General features: G+C 45.8%; 1 protein-coding gene and 1 long non-coding RNA gene across 4 annotated transcripts in view; one reads left to right on the top strand and one right to left on the bottom strand.

The window, feature by feature from the left end:
• GAB3 (GRB2 associated binding protein 3) overlaps window positions 1–15,354 on the bottom strand; it is a 93,038-nt gene extending 77,684 nt beyond the window's left edge. The window contains exon 1 of one of the 3 annotated variants that reach the window (XM_081180176.1): window positions 15,313–15,354. In XM_081180176.1, coding sequence (XP_081036302.1) covers window positions 15,313–15,339 — 27 coding nt within the window. In that variant the 5' untranslated portion in view covers window positions 15,340–15,354. Of the gene's footprint in view, window positions 1–1,221; window positions 2,231–15,312 lie in introns of those variants that run through there. The other 2 variants (XM_081180173.1, XM_081180179.1) reach the window with 2 other exon arrangements.
• LOC308579302 lies at window positions 1,323–9,066 on the top strand. The gene is made up of 3 exons (XR_014004394.1): window positions 1,323–1,423; window positions 6,090–6,278; window positions 8,639–9,066. It is a non-coding gene; the product is annotated as an uncharacterized lncRNA (long non-coding RNA).
• Window positions 15,355–25,578: the final 10,224 nt, after the last annotated feature.

Below are 25,578 nucleotides of genomic sequence, written 5' to 3'. Positions count from 1 at the left end.
CGGACTAACCGGGAGGAGGAGGAGGGAGGCGGCAGGGCTGAGACGAAGGGAAAGCGAGACCGGCTGGGCTGGGTAGTTAAGGGAGAGGATTCTAAGCGGCCGAGGCTGCGAGGTGAGTCCACGGACCACCAGAACGGTTGCAGCTGTTTTAGGCAGGCCAACACACAAACATTTGAAAATTGATGATGTTATTTAACTGTTACGGCGTTCTTTCAAATCCTGAGCTGAGAGCTTGCAATGGGCTTTTAAAAACAACGCACACTGTCAGAGGGGGCCCCCGCGAGAGCAAGTTTCTGGGTGGGTTGCAAAATAACGGTTCCTTGCAACACACGGAGTTGGTCCTGAGCCCCGGAACCTTCTGAACTTTCTAGCCGAAGCAGGCAACTCCTTCATCCTTCTCTCCGCCGCCTCCACCCTGCCCTCGTAACACCAACTACGAAAGACACTAAGGGTTCATGCAAATGAATTCGGTCCAGCTGCGATCAGGATCTGATCACACACACACGAAGCAGCTGCAAGACTGCCGCATCTTTACGCCACTTCTTGGGATGCAACTATGTGTGCGTGTCCCCCAATAGGGAGAGCAAGAAGTTATTTGCAAGTCACCCAAAGTCAAACAAGATGCATCTGAATGTCGGTTGCAAAACAGGCACACACATTAACTGAAACAGAAAATGTGGTTTGTTAGGTTTTTGGGGTTTGAAAACAAACTACAGGTTGCATAACAACCACCATCACCCAAGCACTGAAGGGGGTGGGGGCCGACAGTTGTATTTGTATCAAACACACAGAAACACACACACACGTCTACGAATAGCACCATCAGCCCATGCAACGCAATGCCGATGGGAGCCTAAACGAGAACCCGGCTTCGCCGATGCGCATTTCGGCGTTGTCACTTGAAGGCTGCAATCCTAACCCTAACTCACCTTGGCAGCAAGCCCCGCTCAATTCAAGCAGGGCTTGCTTCCTAGCAGACACAGCTTTAGGATCGGGCTGCCCCCCCCCCCCGCAGTCGTAGGAGTTTACACCCCGCACCAGCTCGCCGCAGTTGGAAAGCGAGCAGGCAGGAGTTGCACGGCAAAGGAACGATGAGCCTACCCTAGCTTTCCGCTGTTAAAGCAAAAGAGAAAACCTTGCAAGGAAAGGAGCAGCAGGGGACGCGCGGGCGGGCGTGCAGAAACAGGGCTTATTTTCATTATTATTGTTATTGTTACTCACGTATCTCTTGAGCTTCTTCTCAGGGGGCGATTTGATGAGCCAGCCCGTGCACACGACGTGCCCTGCGCTCATCTTCTTCGCCCCCCGCCGTCCAGCCGGGGGGAGCCCAGGAGGCTTGGTGCGATGCGCGGAGCAACGAGGGTGGTGGCGGCGGCGGCGACGGGAGGCTGCAGAGGAATGCTGAGGAAGCTGGTGCAGCCGGGCAAGTTGTGTGTGTGTATGAGAGAGGGAGCGAGAGAGCGTGTATATGTGGAGGTGGAGGAGTTGGGGGCGACGAGATCAACGCAGTCGGCTTCCTTCCACCGGGTCCTCCCCGACGCAGCCGCTTGCTCAGCCCAAGGAGGAAGTCATGACATTGATCAGTGACACACACACACACACACACACACACAGGCGGATCCCGACACAATGAGGGCCGTCGAGGAGGCACGTGATGCCGGGGCCGGGCTGAGCCCCATCAACAAAAACAAGCACGTGCAAAAAAGGGGGGGCAAGAGGCCGCTACAAACCCCCACCCCGCCTTCGCTCCCTCTCTCTGGCTCTCCGCCGCAATGCACTGCCTGGCTTTTCCGTGCAAACTGACAAGTCCAGCCAGTGGAGCCGCTTTGCAGGCTCTTAATTTTCTTTCTTTATCGCTCCCTCTCTGTCACTCCAGAGAAGGGTCTGCCTGCCTGATTCCCCCAAGCTTCTGCTTTGCTCGGATAAATTTGGAGCGCACGTGCGGGCAGGCAGTTGCGGCAGCGTGGAAAGGGTCTACTTTGTGCCCCTCCTCCCCACCACCCACTTCTGTTTCTAGAACCCCGGGGTCCGCCAACCGCGTCCGGCTGCAAAAGAAGATAGTGCTTCGCATAAGAAAGAATCCGGAGCCAGGGGATTTGCCTTTTGAACACCAGAGCAGAAGGGGGCTTACTGTCCTTCCACTACACAGGAAAGTAAAATAAATCAGTTTCAAAAGCTATATCAATTTATCCCCAAAGATACCAAATTATCCCAACCACAGCTTTTCTTCATTGTAATATTATAATTTAGGGTTGAGTGGGTGGGCTAGAATTTTGTTAAACAGCTGAGAGTGAGAAATCCTTGCCGGCTCACTGCAAATCATTTAATAAAATCATAAAATTCTAGAGTTCGAAGGACCCTTAAGAGTCATCTAGTCCACTGCAGGAATCTCAACTAAAGCCTCTATAGCAGATGGCCATCCAATCTCTGCATAAAAACCTCCAAGCAAGGACAGTGTACTGGTTGTTTAACAAAATTTCTGTGCCACTTTATCTGTCCCCACTGCCAACTTAAAGAACAAACTCTAAGCCTTTTACATAAAATATGCATCAAATGCTAATTTATTTTTTCACAAATTTAATAAAATAAATACATAAAATACCAATAAAATCAATAGAATTAAAAATGTGGAGGCATAATGGGTTGCATCCAATGCTAGTCCTACTCAGAGGAGACCCACTGAAATTAACAAATACAGTAGCTGCAAACAGACTACAGTGGTGCCTCGCAAGACAGCTTTAATGTCTTTAATGCACATTGGAAGCACTTCCATCCCTCCCTAAAAATTCTAGGCACTGTAATTTGTTAATAGTTGCTGGGATCAGTACCACTTATGATGGGTAATCTACAGCATGCAGCGTTCTTTTGAGGGCAGAAGACAGCTGTAGGCCCATTAATTTCAGCAGGTCTGCGGTGAGTAGGACGAGCTTTAGATAAAATTATCAAAATATAGATAAAAAACCCCTTTGTAAGCCTATGTAAATATGCAGCCTGAAATCTTTACTCTTTGGCTTTTTCAATACAGTAGTAATAAAAATATAATAGGAATTTACAGTATACCCATGCCTTCCCCAGTCTGGTGCCCTCCAGATGTTTAAGACATCATACAGATGTGCTGGCTGGGGCTGATGATGATGAAGAAGGGGAGTTTGGATCTGTTATGCCGCTTTATCACTACCCGAAGGAGTCTCAAAGCAGCTACCATTCTCCTTTCCCTTCCTCCCCCACAATAAACACTCTGAAGTGAGGGGGGCTGAGAGACTTCAGAGAAGTGTGACCATCCCAAGGTCACCCAGCAGCTGCATGTGGAGGAGCGGAGACTACACCACACTGGCTCCCACTGATGGGAGTTGTAATCAAAAATATATTGCCAGCACCTGTGAGTTTGTCCCATTGCATTAGAGGCAACTTACTTCTAAGGAAACATGTCTAGAATTCCACACTATTCCAAGATGAACAGGTATATTCTGGCATGACCTTTCATGGACTAGAATCCAACACTTTCTCAGATGCATTAAGTGTTGTTTTAGGTTGGCAGGTGCATATTGCACGGTTGTACTGTACTCTGAGGGATGTGGGGGTTTCCCAAACTGTTGTTTCTTCATTCCTATCAGCAGGACCAGGGGTCAGTGATGATGGGAACTGTAGTCCAAAAACAGCTGAAGACCCAAGTTTGGGAAACACTGGTATCACTGTTTTCAAGCTTAAAATGCATGGAAAATAGTCACAATGACCATCGTTCACAACACAGGGTTCGCAAACAGCCAGACATTACTCCTAAGGAAGCAGAGGTGAACTGTCCCTCTGGAACGTGTTTACATGGGAGTAAGCCCCTTCGAAATCTTATTGAGTTGTGATGGCTAACTTTGGAGGCTGATTCATCAGGGCCAATGGGGCACTGCCCCCACTCACTTTGGTCTTCCCTCAGCTAACCCCCAGCTGCCCACTTTCCTACCTAAAATCAGTCCAAATGTGGCACTGGCTATCAGCTTCCTTCTCCTTGGTGCCCTTGTAGAACTCAACAGAGATAAGAGGGAACAAAGCTAAAATAGTTGGCTCTTCCATTGTTGGCTCCTGCTGCACCTCCTGTTGGGCTCCCTGCCTTCCACCATACCAGTCGCAATGAGGACCAGTCACCAATGTTGGTTAGCATTGGACTGTGGGGGTCTCTTTATCTGTTAGGGTAAAACAAATTGTGTCATTGCATGCACACACAGAAAGAGGCTGATGGCACCCTAAAGCAGGGGTCAGCAACCTTTTTCAGCTGTGGGCCAGTCCACCGTCCCTCAGACCATGTGGTGGGCCAGACTATATTTTGAAAAAAGAAATGAATGAATTCCTTTGCCCCACAAATAACCCAGAGATGCATTTTAAGGACACATTCTACTTATGTAAAAACATGCTGATTCCCGGACCGTCTGCGGGCCAGATTGGCTAGGCGATTGGGCCGCATCTGGCTCCCAGGCCTTAGGTTGCCTACCCCTGCCCTAAAGGCTAGCCAATTTATTGCCGAATCAGCTTGTGTGAATTAAAACCCACTCCTTTATATGCATGAACTGCTACCTTCAATTGCCAAGTGCATATTTAGAAAACTTTACAGTGGCTTCAAAGGCCCCAACTTGAAATGTGACAGGTATCGTCTGTAACGTATCTATGCAAATCTGCCTAAAGAAATCCTTTTGCTGAAGATTATAAAATGTAGCACACTGGTAAGACTGAGATTCACTTAGTCCCATTATCTCTGCAAGCAGGAAAAGCGTGAGCCACCAAAACCTGACCCCCAAAATGCCATCTGTCTCCTGCCTGCTTCTGGCACAGGGTACTGGAAATGGGCAACGTTGTGTTGTACTCCACCCCAATCTCCAAGCAGAATGATTTTCCAAGTGTTCCAGGAGTTTACCCAGGGTTTGGTTTCCTTGGAATGAGGTTTTGGATTCCTGACACAGATCGGCCACAGGTCACATGTGAGCAAGATTATAAATCACTAAGGCAATATCCCATAACCTCTGTTTCACAGTTTTGAGGGCAGTATCATACCCCAGGTGGGTAAGAAAATATGGTGAAAGACCTATTGAAGAGGCCTTATACACCATAGTTTTTGACCAGGAGCTGATGTACTCCTCATTTATCAAATGTTAGATGTTTTATTTACAAATATGTATACAACCTAAGCCAAAGATGGAGAGACTCACAGCATTAACACCCCAGAAGGTATTGCTTCTCCCACAGTCACAGCCTTGGATTCAAGCAGACATCAAGCATGGCTGTCACTCTCAGGCTTCTGCCAACTGCCTGCTTCTAGCCCAGCTTACACACACAAACTCTCAGCACTTGCCCTGGCTGTTGTTCTTCTCACTACTAGCCAGGTATGGTGGAAGCCCACCCATTTGCCCTCTGGCACAGAACAACTTCCTTTCTTATAATAACAACTCATACCTAGGGCCATAGTGGCTCTTGCCTGGCTAATTCAACAATGGGATCTTCCAGTAGACTCCAGCAACACATATACACACACCCTGAAAAAACCCTCACAAGAATAGAAAAATAGTAGATAGCCATGTTCATCATGGGGCGGTAGAAGAGTGGGGAAGCCAAACATCACAAGAGAGGCAGTACATTTATTAGGACTGACCAAAATGTCACAAAACAGTGAGCAAGCATCTAAATCAGGTATAGGCAAACTCGGCCCTCCAGATGTTTTGGGACTACAACTCTCATCATCACTAGCGAATAGGACCAGTGCTCAGGGATGATGCCTATGCCTATGCCTGATTTAAATTCTCTAGAAGGATACTAAACAAAACCAGTGGTTCAACCCTAGGCAATCGTGTTCTAATTCCTGCCCAAAATCCTTATTACAGTATTACCAGCTTCAGATATGTGCCTAAAGCTGGAGCAAGTAGAGGCCTGTCCACATCCAATGATGGTCAAAGGAAGTGGAGGGACCAGAAGTACTCTCCAGGAGACAAGGGGAAATGATATAACAAAGAGCCTTGAACATCTATGGTCTTAGTATCTGCCTATCAGCAATACAGCTCTGCAGTGTTAACCCCTTCTCACGCTAATTAGCAATAATATGCATTTGTTAGGTTTGGCTGCTGATCTCCCACAACAACGACCTGACATTGTCATAGAAAAAGCCTGAGCAGGGATGATAATACTGGGGAAGACTGATTCTTCTGAAAATAGGTTTTTCTGAGTCAGAGGACAGCTGTCTAACATCCACAGGCCAGAGGTACCCTTGCATCATGGGCTTGTCTTGTGAAAGTGGTTCTGAGGTTAGTCCTTGGGTAGAATTCTTCTTCTGAGCAAGTCCTTGGCCTCATCCCCTTACAAAGGAAAATTCACCTCCACAGTCATGACAGTGGCCAACCCAAACCAAACAATTGCTGGTGGGGGAGTCAAAATCTAGTGTACAAATGGCCCCTTGAAATTCACCACCCTGTTTGTGTGCAGAGATATTGTGAAGGCTATCCAAACAGCCACTGCTAATAGATAGCCTCCACAATATCTCTGCACACAAACAGGGTGGTGAATTTCAAGGGGCCATTTGCACTAGAGCAGTGTTTCCCAACCTTTTTTGGGCAAAGGCACACTTGTTTGATGAAAAAAATCTCGAGGCACACCACCATTACAGCCCCGTGACGTCAGCGCGCAGCGTCACGCCGGGAGGGACGCACAAAAGTGTAAGTTTCATTTTTTCCCCTCCCCCTTGCCGGGGAACCTCCAAGCTTTGGGGGTGGGGGGGGGGAGGAGGCAGCAAAGCAAGGCAGGAAGGAGAGCGTGGCTTGGCTGGGTGAGCTTTGGCAGGGGCAGGGAATGAGAGCCGCGAGGCGGGCGCTACGGACGGAGGCGCTGCCCGCCGAGCTTGCAGGCAGCCAGGCAGGCAGACGGCGAGAGCCCAGCGCTGGGCGGCCTCTCCTCGCCGCCGCCGCCCCGCCTCTCGCCGCCCGACTCACCCGCCTCCCTCCAGGCAACATCTCGCGGCACACCAGGCAACATCTCGCGGCACACTAGTGTGCCGCGGAACAGTGGTTGGGAAACACTGCACTAGAGTTAGTCTGTTCTGTGTATCAGTGGCTCTGGCTCCACCTACTGTTGGTCTCCCTGAAATCCACCCTACCAGCCTCAACGGACACCAGCCACTACGGTACTCTAACTATCTAGGCAGGTTACTTCATCCTCCTTGAAAGGAAAGAGTACAAAGGGGTTTATGTTCCAGTTAAGTCTTGCATGAGTAGCAGAGTCTTGCTGAGCTCTGCTATGTCCCTGTATCTTTGGTTAACCTTTCATCTTAACGTCTGGATCACTCCTCAGTCCTGCCTCCTGGATTAACCACAGGTCTTGATTTGCTCTCTTCAGCCCTAATATCCAACTAGCATATTCTTGACCCTGCTTCCTCAACTGTCCTGTGGCTCTGACACTCAGGTACTGATTACTGGCTCACTTTGGACCTCTGCCCATGGCCCAGCCCAGACAGCAGGGAGTGTGATCCTTGAACTCATTAGTGTTTGACAGCCCTGCCTTAAAATGGCACATCCCTTGCCCCTGGCTTTTTAAAGCAGGTTGACCTATGTGTCATGGGCTTGCTAGGTTGTGAACAGTACAGCATGATCAGGAGCCTAAGAGGTTGGTTTGGGCAGGCTCAGAACCAGGGGAATCCAGGACAGGCAAGCAGACAAACAGGCAGGACTGGCCAGGATAAGAGACTCAAGGAAACGGGGCAAGGTGGTGAGAAGTAGAAACAAAGGAAGAAAACACAAAATTGTTCTGAGAAACAGGGGCAGCCAAATGGTTTGGGGAAAGGAGCCATAGCTCAGTGGTAGAGCACCTGTTTTACAAGGCGAAAGTCCTGGGTTCCACCTCTGACATCTACAGGTAGAACTGGGAAGGTCCCCTGCCTGAAGCACTGGAGAGCATCTGTCAGTCAGTGCAGACAATACTGAGCAAGATGGACCAATGGTTTGACTCAGGATAAAACAGCTTCCTATGTTTCAGATATAAGTTATTGACCAGCCTATCAGCAGCCTCTTACTGGGGCTGCTGGGTAATCTGGAACTAACAAGTGCAAGGAAACTCACGAGGGTTTGCATTTCAGAGTTTGAAAGAGAGGCTAAGGAAGCATGCCTGATATCCTGGGTGACTGGCCCTCCTCCAGGAATTTGACTGGAATGGGGGTGTCCACGGCTGAGGTGTACACATGCAGTAAAAGTACATTTTCATGGCCAGCCCTACCATTAATCAGAGTAAGGCATCTGCCTCAGGTGGCAGGTGCCAGAGGGTAGCAGCATTTCCCCGCTCTACCATTCCCCTTGAATTCCCTCATCCAGTGGTTCTCAGACATTTTTCTCTCAGAATAAAAACTTGATCTTGCCACACCAAATTTTCTTTTTCTTTTTGGAAGGTTTGCTTGGGCCTGCTACTAGTGTAGAGTTAGATGAGTCTTCTCCAATACTCTGTTCAAAAGGGAATTCTGGAACACAACTAGGATTGTCCTCACTATCTGTTGATGTTCTTTTTCTCATTTTGAAAAGCTATCTATCCATTTTCCAAAAATAAAAACATATTTTGATACTGTACTGTGCTGTACTATACTATGCTACACTGAAATGTTTAAATGTTTATTTGATTGTCCTAGAATCTTCCTGCCACACTTGCCATTCTCTCCTGCCACATCAGTGTGGCGCACCACACCCTTGAAGAACCACTGCCCTATGCTGTTCTGCTCTGCGCTGTTCTGCTCTGCTGCTTTCAGGAATGGTGAAGGATTCTGCCTCACCACCAGTACTGAAATAAAACTGTGTATGCATCATAAACTTAAAGCACATTTAAAGTACACATGCATACCCCAAAAAGAATCCTGGGAACTGTAGTTTACCCTCCCCACAGAGGCACAGTTCCCAATAACATGAACAAACTGGTTTCCATGATTATTTGGGGAACAGAAATGTGTTTCCACTGTATGGTGTGCAGGCAGCCTTATAATGGGTGATGCTATCTGAATCTTCCCTCTTGGCAGGAAAAATGCCTCAGGCCAGCCATGTAGGTTCAAACAATTTTGAATGCCGATCAGCAAAAGTAAACAAATAAAAAAATGACTATTTTTGTCATCAACAGTGTGTTTTTTTGTGGGTGATGCAACAATAATAAAAGCAAAGTAAAGAAAAAGGGAGCAAAGGAAAAATATATAGAATCCTTTGATAGAGGCCGAGGGAGCTGCAAAAGATGACAAGCCATGGGAAAGCAGGGATTTCATGCTCCTGCAGTGGCCACGTGCCACATTTATTCAGCAAAATGCTAACGTGCTTCTGCAATATTCTCACAGCAAGGAAAACAACAGCGTGCTATATTTGGGAAGGGGGGAGGAGAGGGAAGAACAGCACACACGATACATGTTCCAGCTGTCTCTGACACCCACAACTCCATTTCCTCCTACAGACTAAATATTCTCCAGCTTACCAGTGTGGAGGGGGGGAGGAATGAAAATGAAGGAGAATTTTGGCAGGCCCTTTTGTCTCTTCACTGCTAAGTGAACTGCCTGCCTCCACATATTTTCTTTTCTTTTAAGATCTAATGGAGAAAGTGACTTCCAGAAATATAAGGCAGTTCTATGAAACCCCACCACTACCTTGCAGCATTCTAGGAATCAAAAAGAACATGCATGTCATGTTTTAAAATCTCTGCCACTCAGCTAGGCTGACAATACGGGGTGTATTCCCAGTGCAATTGAGTAAGCAGGCATCTTCAATCACCCAGTCATTCTCTAGTGGTAGCAGAGGAGCCAGAATGCTGTGTTTGTGTGTTTCAGAAAGGTGAAGGCCCTGCGAAGAGTGAGTTAAGAACATTGGAAAGTCTGCTTTGGTCACACGCTTGTCATCAGAACCTGAGTGGTACTCATTGCAAGGACAAAGGGCAGCTGAATTAAAACATAATTACAGCATCCTTGCTGAGTCAGATGAATTTTGCATTCTAAGCAAGTGTCTTTTCCCCGAGAGCAGCTAGGAATGAATTGCAACACAGCATTACAGAACAGCCCAGAATACTAATACAGGATTTGACAGGTGAAGTTTGGGGTGAGTCTGAATGAGCTCTCACACCTGTGCCATACATTTAAACCACACTTAGCACACATTTAAAGCACATGGCTTTCCCCCAAAGAATCCTGGGAACTGTAGTTTACTCTTCACAGGGCTACAACTTCATCCTTAACAAGCCACAGTTACCAGGATTCTGGGGGTGGGGGTGGAGCAAATGCTTTAAATATATGGTCTGGATGTGACCTTTGACCCACAATTTGCAAGAGCATAGAAACTAATTTAGTAAAATCTTGCCCAGTCATGTCCTGTGTTAAGTGATGGTTATTGGCTCAGTCGCTACCTTTATGAATAGGCAAGAAAAGTGGGACATTCTTTGTCCTTCACCTGTGGACAAACGTAGTCTGGCTGACTCCAGGTGTTGCAAAACTAAAATAAAGATAGCCAAGGACAGGTTATGTGTTGCCACAGAAAGTATGGAGCTAAAGTTCTTATGGAAGGAAGATGTCTTCCTCCGCCCTTGCTGAAGGTGATGTCATCAAAGTGTCTATGTGCAAGAGAACAAAAAGTCAGTTTTGTAACTGGGCATGAAAGAGACCCAGAGTCCTGACTTGTTATCTCTGAGTTGGAGAAACCCATTGAAGTGTTGGAGAAACCCACTGGAGGATCTAGGTCTACTGAAGTGTTAAATGCTGTGAGCCGTCCATCTCATGCTCCTTCCAATTATCTTAATTCCAAGGAAATCAAACCCAAGGGACATGCTGAAACCCCAATACATCTCACCACTCAGCAACTTGGGTATTGCAGAACTGCAGAAGGTGCAGAAAAGGCAAAAAAATGACCAAGGGGCTAGAACAATGACCCTGTGAGGAATGGTTACAATGCTGGGGACTTTATAGTTTAGAATAAGGGTGAGTTAAGGGGCAGAGCATGATAGAAATGTACAAAATTATGTGTAGCTTGAAGAAAGTATACAGAGATATATTTTTCTTCCTCTCTCATAAAACTAGAAGCCTACAAGGCCATCCAGTGAAGCTAAATGTTGGAAGCTTCAGGATGGAAAAAAGAGAAGTACTTCTTCATAGTGCATAGTTATTCTGTGGTATTTGCTCCCACAAGAGGTGATGATGGCCTGCAATGTGTATGTCTTTAAAGGAGATATAGACAAATCAATGGAGGATAAGGTTATCATGGGCAACTAGCCATGATGCCTGCCTACTGCTTGCAATGCTGGAGGTGGATTGCCACTAAATAACAATCACTGGGATTCCCAAGTGTGGAGAACACTGTTGCATTAAGGTCATGCTTGTATGTTTCCCATGGGCATCTGATTAACTAGTGGGGGAACAGGATGATGGACTAGAGGGCCCCACTTTGCTCAGATCCAACATGTCTCTTATTAGGTTATTAACTTTGCATATCTTGTTTCCCATTCAGAGTCTAAGCCTGGGAAACTTGTAGCCCCTCATACATTGTTGGACTCCAATGTCCTTTCAGTCCCAGCCAACATGGGCAATGGTCAGGACATGGGAAATGGGAGTTGTAACCACAGGCTTCTCATTCCTGTTCTAAACAATGGCTTATCTGGAAGCGGGAATAATGCCTCCAGGTGCATACCCTCCAACAACCATTTGATCCAAATCATGATGCATGTGAGGGCTGTACTTTAATTATTGTGCCGTATCCTTCCGCATGGCTGGAGCAAAGGGGAATGTCTGTGAAGGGGAAATAAAGGAAGAGGGAAGAAAAGATAACACTATGCGCTCTCGCACACACACTGGCCACTGGCAAACAACATGGAGCAAAAGATGTGGGGGCGTGGGAAGGTGTGGGAACCCACCCTGTGTGCTTCAGAAGTCCAAGGCCGTCCAATGTCACAGGATGGCGGCTGGCTGGCTGAGAGGAAGCCTCCCTTTACTGTAGTATTTCTCCTCCCTCTTCTTCTTCCTCCGATTCTTGGCGCCATGGAATGATATCCAGCCTTGGTTTTTTTCTTGACACTGTTGTTGCCGAGACAGGAAGTGATGAATGTTTTCGCTCTGAGTGGCTGAGACGAGGGGTGCAGGTGGCTCTTGTCTACAGGTAAAGGGGACCCAAGAAGCCTCTCTGACTCTTCCCCTCTCACTACTGCAAAGGAATACCTCACGCAGCCAATTCAAGAGGTGGGCCTGAAGATGCAGTACTTCAGCTGTTCCCCCAGAAGCTCTCAACCATTGTTTTCCATAAGAGATCACAGTTATGTGCGCCTCAGTTCTGTCAAGCTCTCCTTAAACTAGATTGCTGCCCTCAGTTGCCCTAGAGGAGGGTGTTCTCACACACAGTGGTGCCTCGGGTTAAGAACTTAATTTGTTCCAGAGGTCTGTTCTTAACCTGAAACTGTTCTTAACCTGAGGTACCACTTTAGCTAATGGGGCCTCCCGCTGCTGCCGCGCCGCGATTTCTGTTCTCATCCTGAAGCAAAGTTCTTAACTCGAGGTACTATTTCTGGGTTAGTGGAGTCTGTAACCTGAAGCGTCTGTAATCTGAAGCATCTGTAACCCGAGGTACCACTGTATGTGTGTACACACACACAATGACAGTACTTCAGATATTTGAAGATGGCTATCATCTCTCCCTTTCATATTCTCTTCTTTGAGGTAAACATACCCAGCAGTTTCTCATATGATTTGGTTAATCTGACTGAGCCCTCTAGAGCTATCTGCAACACTGGCAACTTTGGGATTTATTTGGACTTGGAATGACCAACCTACAGTGCGCAAGGATTGTGAGAAAGGAGGCAAAGATAGCATTGGGGCCTGTGGGGAGAATGAGACCATCAGCTTTGTGGGAAGGAAGAAGGGAGGGAGAGAGGGCAGTGTCATGAGTCCTGTGGAGACATCTTGGTAAGATTGGTCAGAGGGGTGGTATGGTAACATAGAGGGGTGGGATGGTAACATAGAACTGGGGAAACTAGATCTTTGGGGGGGCAGCACATGTGAGGGGGGCAATCCAGATCCAGGGGAGAGGCTGAGTGGATTATAAGGTTAGAAGCCCACCTCTGTGCCACTGGACACCCTGAGTGCCATATTATAGCAGACAGACACAACTCCCCACAGCAAAGAGCCTCCCTTTACCACCCCAGGAGGTGCATAGGAATTGATTGGACAGTGAGCTGGCCCTGTTGACTCCACCTGTTTCCAAGAACATGGAGCTGACTGCACCTACATGAACAGACTCAGCACACCCAGGTGATTCAGAGGAGTGCCTGTCTGCTTGCCCAACCCTGTGGCTTGGGACACTAATCTTGTGGATAACTGTGCCTGCCCTACTTTTCAAGAGGAGAACTTTGGAAGGTGTCAAGTGTTGGGACAATGTCTTAGCTCAGTGGTTCTCAAAGGGTATGACAGTAGAGGATGGCAAGTATTGGGACAATGTCTTAGCTTGTGCCTAGCCCTGAACTTAGACTGCTGGTACACCTGCTAACTTGAATGCTTATCACCAGGCATACATGGCAAGGAGGTGTATGAGTGCCCCCTTTCCCTCTTGGCAAGGAGCTGTATCAAAGCCAGGAGAGACCATGGACAAGAAACACAAGGAGTTTGCATTTTCTTACCTTTTGGAAGCTCCTAGCCACTCCTAGCCAGAGTGGAGAGGTGCGATTTTTGTGCCCCCATGGGCCTGCACCCTTGGCAGGGGCCAACCTAACCAATCCATAGGTACCTCCCTGCCTGGCTTATGTATCACATCAACCTTTGGCAAAAACCAAGTTGGGTGTTTGAGTACTCCATCCACCAATGAGGGTCAGAACCAGGATGCGAAACAACATCAGGGCCTGTTCTGTTTGGACTATCTCCTCCTTAGCTGTCAGGATCTGGAGTCAGGGGCAAGTCAGCAATAAAAAACATGGTGTCAGTGAAGCTAACTCTTTATTCATAGAAACCAAAACAGTGCCAGCCTATTGATCACAGCCACTCTTCACATGCAAGGGAAGTTCCTAACTCACTAAGAGTTTAAAAGCCATCAGCTACCCTCACCAGGTTTAGCCAGCCAGTAGAAGCCATTCCCAGGGTGTGGCTGCTGTTGCATGCTGACAGCTTCTAGGAGCCAGAGGTGAGAGCAGAGTGCAGGGTGGGGACCAAAGGTGGGGTGGACAAACTACTGCAGAAGGAACACCATGTGTTCCACCCACAATGTACTACCCCTACCCTAACACCCCATACACCCCTGACTTAAGACCAAAGCAGGACCTCAAACTAAGAGAAACCAGCCACTATGGATTCCTCTTGCTGGCCAGCCAGATCATCTCAACAGTGCAAGAGAACTTGCTGGCACTGAAAACCATCCTGCAACATGCGCAGGACCATCCATGTTGAGAGGAGGATCAGAAAGAAGCGGGTGGCATCCTGTCACAGCTGTTGCACCAGCCAGCCACAGGAAGAACGCAAATTAACATGCTGGTTGCAGCTTAAAGTTTGGTTGATATCCATAGCTGGAAGATGGGCAAGAAAGGAAAGAGCCAGGGTGGGGTGGGAGAGATTGGTAGGCGTTACTACCTTCTGTGGGTGATAAGAGTTACCTTTAAGAATTTTGGAATGAAATATATGAAGGAATCAAAAAGATGTTTAAAATATCTTTCAGTAAAAAACCAGAGGCATTCCTTTTAGGTATAATCACAAACGTTATTCCTGACAATAAAAGGAAAGTATTCCTTTATGCAACAACAGCTGCCAGGATGCTTATAGCAAAAAATTGGAAAGGGAGAAAAAACCCATCAATGAAAGAATGGCAAATTAAATTTTGTGAATATATAAATCTGGCAAGACTCACAGCATTCATAAGAGGACAATCGGACCAGAAATTATTAAAAGAATGGGGATGTGCTAAAGAGTATATGAAAAAACATTGTTCTGGAGTAAACATATCGGGATGTAATGAATGATGTTTTACAGGGTTAAAGAAAAAGAAAAATGGTGTAAAAAAGTATAAAGATAGAAGTAATCTACATTAGACACAACAATTTAAAAAGAGTAAAATTTTTGAGGTCTTAGAACAAAGGAAGGAAGTCAATATGTGTATATGTAATGACTAGATTTGAATGAAGATATGGTTTTATTTGTAGATGTGTGCTTTTTCTGTTGTTTTTTGTTTCTTTTTTGTGTTCTGTTTTTCTTTCTTGTTTAAATAGTATTATTTTGGATTCAATGTTTGTAATTTTTATTATAATTTCACATTGAAATTTATAATAATAATAATAATAATAATAATAATAATAATAATAATAATAATAATAAGGAGTTACCTTTAAGAAAGTACTCTGGCAGGGCATATAGATAGTCAACACTGGGGGGAAATATGGGAGAATTGTATGTTGAAAATGTTGTCTATAAGAATAAAATAAAATTATTATAAATTAGTTTGGAGGTGGTATTTAACACCAGTCAGATTAAATCAAATAAACAAGGAATATTCGGTGTTATGTTGGAGGGGATGCCAGGAAACCGGGAATTATGTTCACATGTGGTGGGGGTGTAAATATGTACAATTTTTCTGGCAAAATGTGTTTAAGGAGATAACAGAAATCACTGGGTTAAAGCTGACCAAAAGTCCAGAGGTAGCATTATTTATGAAGGGGTGGAAGGTTCGCGGGCTATGAAGAACTTGCTCACAAATTTATTGACAGCTCCACAAATTATTATAGCTAGGAAGTAGAAGGGGCAAGCAGAATATAAAATGGAAGAATTGTATAAAGAGGTGTGGGATTTAGCTATTAATGATAAATTAACATGTGCCATAAAAGTAAGACAGGGAATATGCAGGAAAAATGATTTTGAGGAGATATGGAGGGTGTTCGTAGAATTTGGTTTTCGAACAGCTTAGTTCATGAACAACTTGGAACTTGAATGCCACAAACCCAGAAGTAGGTGTTCCGGTTTGCGAACTTTGCCTTGGAAGCTGAATGTCCAGCGCGGCTTCTCCTGCAGCCAATTGGAAGCCACAGAAGTCACGCCTTGGTTTCTGAATGTTTCAGAAGTTGAACGGACTTCAGGAACGCATTCTGTTCGAAAACCAAGGTATGACTGTACTGTTAAAATGGAAAGGGGTCAAACCAACACAAGAGGTGTTGAAATTTAGGGTGTTGGATAGTTACAATGGAATGGTCTTGGTGGTGGGGTGCACATTTTTACTCTTATTTATATATGAGTATTACTTTGTCAAAATAAAATAATATTTTTAAAAGAAAGGTTTTGTATGCTACTTATTTCATTTATATTTTTGGTAGCTGTTATCTTCTTGCATTAAGAAAAGCTTTAATGTCTTTGGAAACTTATATCTACGGATGGAAACTGGCTGATACCTGGCAATGGACCTGGCAGAAGCTGCAGTTGATGTGTGAAAGCCAGTGAAGTTTGTATTTGGATGCTAGTAGTTCGAAAGCACGTCAAAGTGCAAGTAGATAAATAGGTACCACTCCGGCGGGAAGGTAAACGGCGTTTCCATGCACTGCTCTGGTTCGCCAGAAGCGGCTTAGTCATGCTGGCCACATGACCCGGAAGCTGCACACCGGCTCCCTCGGGCAATAAAGCGAGATGAGCGCCGCAACCCCAGAGTTGGCCGTGACTGGACCTAACAGTCAGGGGTCCCTTTACCTTTACCTTAGATACCACAAGACTGAAGCAGGCTGATAGTTCGGGATGTGAGCTAGTTGAAATTCACCTTCAGAAGCCTGATGACAAGAGCTGTGTAGTATTTGTGGGTTGAAGCTGGGGTGTGAATGGAGAATGCCTGATGAGTTAATGCATCTCTATGTGTGAATGGGAGGTTTTTGAATGTGTTTGAGGCAAATTGTGTGTTCAGGGGTGAAACGTATGTGGCCTTCCAGATGTGGCATGACTGGGAACAATACACTCAGGAGGGAGGGCGTGGAGACTGGCCCCCAGGCACATGGTGAATGAGTGAACCAGCGAATACTCAGGATTGGAAGCCAGTGGAAGTAGGCTGACTGAATAATATTTATTTATTTATTCATTCATTCATACATACATACATACATACATACATACATACATACCCCACCCATCTGGCTGGATTTCCCCAGCCACTCTGGGTGGCTCCCAACCGAATATTAAAAACACAATAGAGCATTAAACATTAAAAACTTCCCCAAACAGGGCTGCCTTCAGAAGTCTGGGGTGGCATTGCCAGGCAGAAGCTAGTGGAGGTGCCTGGTTTACACTGCCAAAATGTGGCTATCCCCATCACACTGCCACCTGTGTTTTCCTTTCAGGGATGTCTGGAGCTGGCAAGGTTTCTCCTGAGACCACGCATGAAAATAATGAAGAGGGGCTTCAGCAAGCCAGCTTTATTTCTTAATAAAAGTATTTCTGAATACATCTGCCTTTTTGAAAAGTGTTAATTACACAGGAGTGCAAATATCCCAGTTTTATAGTGTGCATGTCCCTGGTATCTGCTGTTGCCACTGGCTATGGACTCCCTGAGATGTCACAAGTTGACAAGGCAGCTGAGGGGAAAGAGGCAGAAAGAAGATTCAGCTCAGGTGAAGTTGGAGAAAAATCTGGGTCAATTCCCTCCTGCCCACTTGAGTTGCCAACATTTTGCTCTCTCACCTACATTGCTGACAAAAAAGTAAAATAAAACCATGACTGATTTTGTCACTCAGAATCCACCACCACCAATCAGTTTGTAAGGGTCCTTTCACTGAATTATGCTTGCTGGGTCTGGCAAGGTGATTCCTTTAGGAATCAGGATCAACTGCTGTCATCTTTTAGCGGAAAGAGCCACAGCACAATGTAAGGACTGAGTGTGTGAGCTATGATGAGCCACAAAGACATGGGTTCGAATCTCACTTCTGCTCTGAAACTCAAGAGGGTCATGGGAAGGAGAGAAGATGCTATTTCCTCAGCAGTCCTCCCTCTGGTCCCCATTATTTACAGCATTGTCTTTCCTAACCATTTTCTAATCCTGCTGAGATTCTTTTAACTGACAATGTTGAACATTATACTTCTGGACTTCTTCATAGAGTGTAGGACCCTGCCTTTTCCATCTGTATGGTGCCCACAAAGTCCTACTGAGTTGCCTATCAAACTCTCCAATTCTTTACCCCACAGCACACTGGAGTGGGATTCAAAGTCTAAACTTGAGGAAGCTGTCCCAGCCTGTGTACACACCGTACATTTAAAGCAAATTTAAAGCACACAGCTTTCCCCAAAGCATCCTGGGAACCACAGTTTCATAGCTGTCAACTTACAGATTTGAAAATAAGGGACCAGCAGCCTTGAAAATAAGGGATCAGCAGCCAAAATAAGGGATTTTCCAAGCACAGGTATGTTCAACTTCTAAGCTCCTCCAAGCCAAAGGCAGAGAGCCCAGCCAACAGCCAAACGAAGCCTCAAGTGGTGGTTCCCACAGCGCAGCAACCCGGCAAAGGGGGGAAGGAAATCTGGAAGGAAAACCACCGTCACCTCTCCGCTGGGAAGCGCTGAGCAAAGGTGAGTCCCCAGGCAATGTGACCGATTTTATCGGCACGAGGCATGCAAGCTCCACCCCCCAGTTGTTCTTAGACTCCTTATTGGGTGAGCAACACAGCCAAGAAACACAATTGGAGCCTCCCTCCTCCCTGGCTGGCAGGGAGGAAGGGAGAGGAGCTGCTTCCTTTGAAACCCGGGAAATTTAAGGGACATCATCAATAAGGGATAGCAGCGAGACACAGCGCTGGGATAAGGGACTTTCTTGCCAAATAAGGGACAGTTGACAGCTATGCACAGTTTGTTAGGAGTGCTGGCAACTGATAGCTCTGTGAGGGGTAAGCTACCCCCATGATTCTTTGAGAAATGTAATACTCTTTAAAGTTAATGGCGCATACACAACCCCAATTCCTTTCTTGTTAGTTGTCCACATTGTCAGCTGAAGTCCCCCACCTCTTCTGTGCTGACTACAGGAAAGATGGCCCCTCCATGAATGGGCACCAGCACTGGGCATAGAGAATGCGAGAGGAAAAGTCAGAGGCCCAGGGGGGATTCACATGTGTGTCTGTACGGGGAAGGGAAGCAGTGGTGGGAAGCAGGAATGGAGTAGTCATGAGGGACAGAAACCACAGAGCCAGGGAAGATGGTGGCAGGGACTAGCCATGAGAGGAGACATGGTGCAATGGTATCACCCCAAAATTGCAAATGTTAAGAGTTGCATGCCTCAATTCTCTCTGTAAGTGACGCTTGAAAAGAACACCACAGGCATTTTCTCGTAGAGTTTGACTGACTATTAAGCACTCATTCCACTCACAAATCCATTCACAATCCCATTTCAAAAAGGCTCCTGATGTTTGCATGATAGTAAATGAAAAGCAAAGGAAGGCATTGAAGAAAGGAAAGGGGTGTGGGGAGAAAAGCAGTCATATGGGAAAAGGCAACAAAATATGTATATCAATGGCGCTCTCTAGTGGTTGTCTTCAGAAATGAACCAGGCAGAGTTTCCTACTGAATCTGGAGGCAGGCAGCCATTCTCAGTAGAGGGATTCTCTGAAAACATTGTATTTTTTAAAAAATATGAGATTAACTCATCTGTGGGGATTTTTTTGAGCCGGAATTCAGTTGTGGCACCTCTCAGTTGGGCGTCTTGCCATTGTAAGAGAATGAGGGAGGTTTTTCACGGTCCCTTCCAGCACCTCTTTCTCTAGGAAAATAGCACTGCTCATCTGGAACAATGGTCATCCATTAGTCACTTGCTCCCATCAAAGTCTATTGGAACCACCACTCACATAAATGTTTTTATGTACAATGAGCCCCCATCTTTTGCACCAGATTACTTAAGACAAATGAATTATCTCCACCTAGTTCTAGATTGTTAACCGGAGCTGGTTATAGGGAGCAGACAGTTCCCTTGCTACAACAGCTTGCCTGGCTACTGGTCTGTTTCAGGACACAATGTGCTGGCTATCACCAAAAATCTCTACACAGCTTAGGTCCAAGCTGTGGAACTTAGGTTCCTTTATACGAACCTGCCAAGGGTTTGAGATATTTGATCCTGCCACTATCACAGGTGCTTGGTGCAGACACGGGACAGGGCCTTCCTGGTTGCTGCTCCCAGATTCTGGAACTCCCTCCCTAGAGAAGCCGGACTGGCTCCCTCCTTGCTGTCCTTCCACTGGCAAGTGAATACTTTCCTGTTCCAACAGACTGCTTTTAATTAAAGGGCTGGTGTCATGTTGTTTTTCTTGTAATTATTGGTGTGTTTTAAACAGATTTTATGCATATATATAACTTTACTGCTAACAATGTTTGATTGTTTTTTAATTATTATTTTTCTCTCTCTTTTTTAGAGATTCCCATTTTTAGATGTAAGCTGCCTAGAGCCCCGTTAGGGGAAAAGGAGGGGTATGTATGTATGTATGTATGTATGTATGTATACACACACACACACACATATATGTATGTGTGTGTGTGTGTGTGTGTGTGTGTATATATATATATATATATATATATATATATATATATATAGTTCAATGCTAGCAGTTCCTCAAATGAAGTGAGTCCACAAGTATTGTAACTGTAGAAAGAGGAAAAGAAACTAATTCTATATTTTTATTTATATAATGTATTTACAATGTAATATATAGATCACACACATATATTTGTTGTACAATGTTTTGATCTTTTTCATTATGTTGCACTATATCAGCATTTTTTTAAAAAAAAGAATGAATAAATGTAGAATTATTTTATCCTACAACATTAGTCCGAAGAGGTTCCCAAACAGCTTACAAAAGATTTGACATTGCAACCACATTCAGTAAGATTTACACACATAATCATAAGTAACACTGCACCAGGTTTATTTGGGTAGATCCCCCCCCCCATTTTCCTTGGTGCTGCCCACTGAGGATCTCAACTCCATGACAAGGCCTGCCTTCCTTTGCTGGCAATTAGTGGTCCCCACTGAGGACTTCTGAGGGAAGGGGTCGATTGAATGTTGCGTAAGTATAAATAACTGCCAGGGCCTGTTCGCCCATTAGACAAAGTGAAGCAACCTCCCTCAACAGTGGATGCTCGTGGGCAGCAGTGATAACATCAGTACAGTGGTACCTCGGGTTAAGTACTTAATTCGTTCCGGAAGTCTGTTCTTAACCTGAAACTGTTCTTAACCTGGAGCACCACTTTAGCTAATGGGGCTTCCTGCTGCTGCCGCACCACCAGAGCATGATTTCTGTTCTTAACCCGAGGTACTATTTCTGGGTTAGCGGAGTTTGTAACCTGAAGCGTATGTAACCCGAGGTACCACTGTATATGTTACTCAGCCTGTCTTCTCCCACCCCAGCCTTATCATAGCTACAGTTCTCTGAGTTTCATGGGAACAGAAACAGGTTGATAAAATACTCTGGAAATCGTAGTTCTGTGAAGGGAATAGGAATCTCCTAAAAACTTTCAGCACCCTTAACAAACTACAGTCCCAGGATTTTTAGAGGGAAGCTGTGACTGTAAAAGTGGTATGACAGGTAAAGGGACCCCTGACCCTTAGGTCCAGTCACGGACGACTCTGGGGTTGCGGTGCTCATCTTGCTTTATTGGCTGAGGGAGCCGGCGTACAGCTTCCGGGTCATGTGGCCAGCATGACTAAGCCACTTGTGGCGAACCAGAGCAGCGCACAGAAATGCCGTTTACCTTCCTGCCAGAGCGGCACCTATTTATCTACTTGCACTTTGATGTGCTTTTGAACTGCTAGTTTGGCAGGAGCTGGGAGCAAACAATGGGAGCTCACCCCGTCACGGGGATTTGAACTGCCGACCTTCTTATCGGCAAGTCCTAGGCTCTGTGGTTTAACCCACAGCGCCACCCGCGTCCCAAAAGTGGTATTACACTGCTTTAAATGTATGGTAAAGATGGGGCCCATGTGCTTGTAGCTGCAGGACGGCCTGTTTCCATGGAGCTTAACCTGCCATTTTAGTCTCCCATGACACCTCCTCTCTGTGGCAACTGAAATTGCAGCCCTCCAGTGAAGGTATTTGAGTCACTGTTATTAATTGCCTCCAATGCCCCAGCATGATATTGCATCCTTGGCAATATGGGAATTTAAAATGGCAGCTGCGTCAGAGCACTGAGGCTGCTGCCCACCATTGCTACTCCTGCCAGGTAAGACCATGAGTAAAGAAAAAGTCCACCAAGGGGGCACTTTGCTGCGGGCCCCTTCAAACTTAGAGCTAATCTTGCCTTCTGGTTGGAGTTCAAAATTGTGGTTTTGCTGCAGAGACAAACCCAATGAGCAGAGAAGGGGCTTTCCCCTCTCAGAGAGGAAAGGCCATTGTATTAGGCAATATAATGAGCTGGGCCTTGAGATGTTAGCAGGATCTCAAGTGATTTAGAAATGTGGTGCTGGTGGGGGCGGGCAGAATCAGTTCTGGGTGACACCAGCAAGGAAAGTGTTATGTACTGAAGTTCTCACCCTGGGCCAGCAGGGGGATACTGTAGATAGTTTTCACTCAGGTCCACATCAGTTATTTTAGGTGGGGAAACCCTGGGCGGTTGTTGCTACAATGTTGACAGCCGGCTGCCTATAAAAGCAGGCCGGCTGAGCTGTTTGCTGTTCAGTTCTGTTCCAGCTTACAAATAAAGAGTTGCTTTGGAGAAATCACTGTGTCGTCTGATATGTTCACCCACAACTTAACAGAAAGGAAGTTCAGGAGATCTCACTAGGTAGTTGCGCACTGCTAAATAAAGTTTATTCCTTCTAATCTAGTTGTTATGTATTGGGTTTAACACACTTTATGTTACAAGGTGCATTCTAACCAATCGTATAAGCGTTGGTAGACAAACATTCTAATGGCAAGTAAGTGCATGTACTTTCAACTGTCAACGGTCAGTTCATGCTTGGGTTTATTATTGTGTTGTCCAGTCAGTTTGGTTCATGTGCTCCTATGAGTGAGCTGTTGTCACTGACAAATGTTAAATAAACTTAGCTGAGGAACTTGTACTGCCTTGGGATTCTGACTTTTTCCGAACATTTAACACTACTCTTTGTGGCTCATTTGCAATCTTGCAGAAGCTACAGGCATAGTATTGATAGCTCAGCTGTATGAAGTGCTGCAGAGAGCCCACCCACAACGCACTTCAGTTAATTAGCCGCCATTTCCAAAGGGAAGATGTATCTTCAATATGTTCTTCAAGACACCTGGAGGATCTGCAAGGCCAATTCCAGAGGCTATCTTGCAAGGCCAGCTCCACAGAATGGTGTCAGGCCTTTTGCCAGGGACCCAAGGCCTTCCTTCTGCTATTTACAATTTGCACAGAAAATCCAATAAGTTCACATGCAGCCATAGAGAATTCTCGTTTTTCATGTCTTGTTCTTCTAGATCGGACGGGGACACAGCAGATGCTGAAATACTCAAACCCCCCTGCGGTATGTCAGTGCCATCTGTATAACGAAGCCTAGAACCCTATTTCGTATGTGTCTGCAATTCCTGTTCAAGATAGAGAAAGCAATATCTACAGGCAGCAGGCATTTTGTGCAGGGGTTCCATTCTTGACCCAGTGCACATTGGCGGAGCGTGCAGAAGCCTGCTTGACCCTGTTCTGTTCTGCCCTGCCCTGTTCCGCCCCCATTCCTCCCTCTCCCGGGTCCAAAAGGACCTTTGCGTCAGCGGTTGTACATCAGGTGGATGTGCCTAAAATGGTTGCCACCTGTACTCATGGGCATGAAGGGGAAGGGGCCAATTCTTAGCAGAAAATAGTTAGCAAGGAAAGGGACGGATCACTTTTCCTGGCCATTTTAATCTCCTTAGAGAGAGCCTTCTATGACTGCTTTTCATTAAAGAAAAAAGTTGGGAGTCTGACAGAGTCTGCTCAGTTGGTAGAGCATAAGGCTCTTAATCTCAGGGTCATGGCTTTAATAATTGTAATAATAATAAGAATAGTAATAGTAATAATAATAATAATAATAACTTTTATTTCTACCCTGCCCTCCCTCGCCAAACCGGGCTTAGAGCGGCTAACATCAAATATATAACATATTACCATAAAACCAAGCAATCAATTAAAATACATCCTAAAATCAAATCAGAATCAAATCAAAGTGAAATCTAATCAGATGGCAACCCACAAATGAGGGATGGGGGCCTTAAATGCTCACCCAGCCTAATTGTTTATACTGATCTTATATGAGCCTGTGAGAAAAGTTGGGGGGCCACCTTCATGTAAGTTCTTATAAGGAGAGAGGGGGAGTCAGACTGGACCCTGGCCAAAGGCCTGGTGGAACAGTTCCGTCTTGCAGGCCCTGCGGAAAAATGTCGGATCCCGCAGGGCCATGGTCTCTTGTGACAGAGCATTCCACCAGGCTGGGGCCACAGTCAAAAAGGCCTTGGCCCTGGTTGAGGCCAGTCTAATCTCCTTGAGGCCCGGGGCCTCCAAGATGTTATTATTTGCAGACCGTAAGGTCCTCCGTGGGGCGTACTAGGAGAGGCGGTCCCGTAGGTACAAGGATCCTAGGCCATATTGGGCAAAAGAATCCTGCATTGCAGGGCGTTGAACTACACGGTCCTCATTGTCCCTTCTGTAATTCTGTGACACTTCTATGATACTTCTACACACATCTGCTGAGCAATTCCTGTTTTGGCCGTAAGATGGACATGTTTCTGAGTAAATGTTAAGCTATTAAGTATGGGTTTCATGCTTAATAGTGGAACATTTGCTCAGAATTTGATCATTTTATTTATATCATTTATAACTCTTGCTTCCTTCAAGGACTTCAAGGTCAGCATACATGGTTTCTCTCCCACCCCATTTTACTCTCACAACAAGAACCCCGTAAGGTTTTTCAGGATGAGAAAGAGGTCCAAGGTCAATCAGTGAGTTTCATGGCTTAAGTAGGTATTGAACCTAGAACTTACTGGTTTAACCACTGCACCTCACATGGGCTCTCAGTAACAGAACCTTATCACATATTTGTGAGAACAGTAACACTTGGGTCACATTCACACTGTACATTTAAAGCACAAGGCTTCCAACAGACAATGCCAGGAATGGTGGTTTACCCCACCAGCACCTTTAAACAACTTCTCAAGGTTTCCTTGGGGAAATTTATGTGAGGAAGGTGAGAAGCACTGGAATGAGGTGGGCAACTCCCATGCCCTCTTCTCTTGTCACCACCTATTCTGTACCTATGCTCTTTGGCTCAAGTGCTTTTTAACTGGGAGTTCAATTCTCCAACAATGAACCTTACACACATTTGCAAGTGGGGCCTTATCTAAAGATAGGAAGGAAAATGGGAAGGGCCAGGACAACAGAAACTCCCGTTAGCAGACTCTGAGTCAGTCTTGACTATGCTGAAAGGCCCATTCATATGTAACTCCTACTCATGGGCAGCAGACAAATAACTATTTCACATTTCACTTCCAAAAGAAGACATAATTCCACACCAACACACTCCCCAAGGGATATATATAATTCTCTTTCTTTCTTTCTTTCTTTCTTTCTTTCTTTCTTTCTTTCCATATGTGGTGTGGGTGGGTGCGTGCTATTTGTTCCTTCTTACTGCAGTCAAGGGCTATGTACTCTGTTCACTG

The sequence above is a fragment of the Podarcis bocagei genome, assembly GCF_964188305.1.
Source record: "Podarcis bocagei genome assembly, chromosome: Z".
NCBI lineage: Eukaryota > Metazoa > Chordata > Lepidosauria > Squamata > Lacertidae > Podarcis > Podarcis bocagei.
Note: the sequence above shows the minus strand (reverse complement) of the source record. Positions and strands in the feature narration are given on the sequence as shown.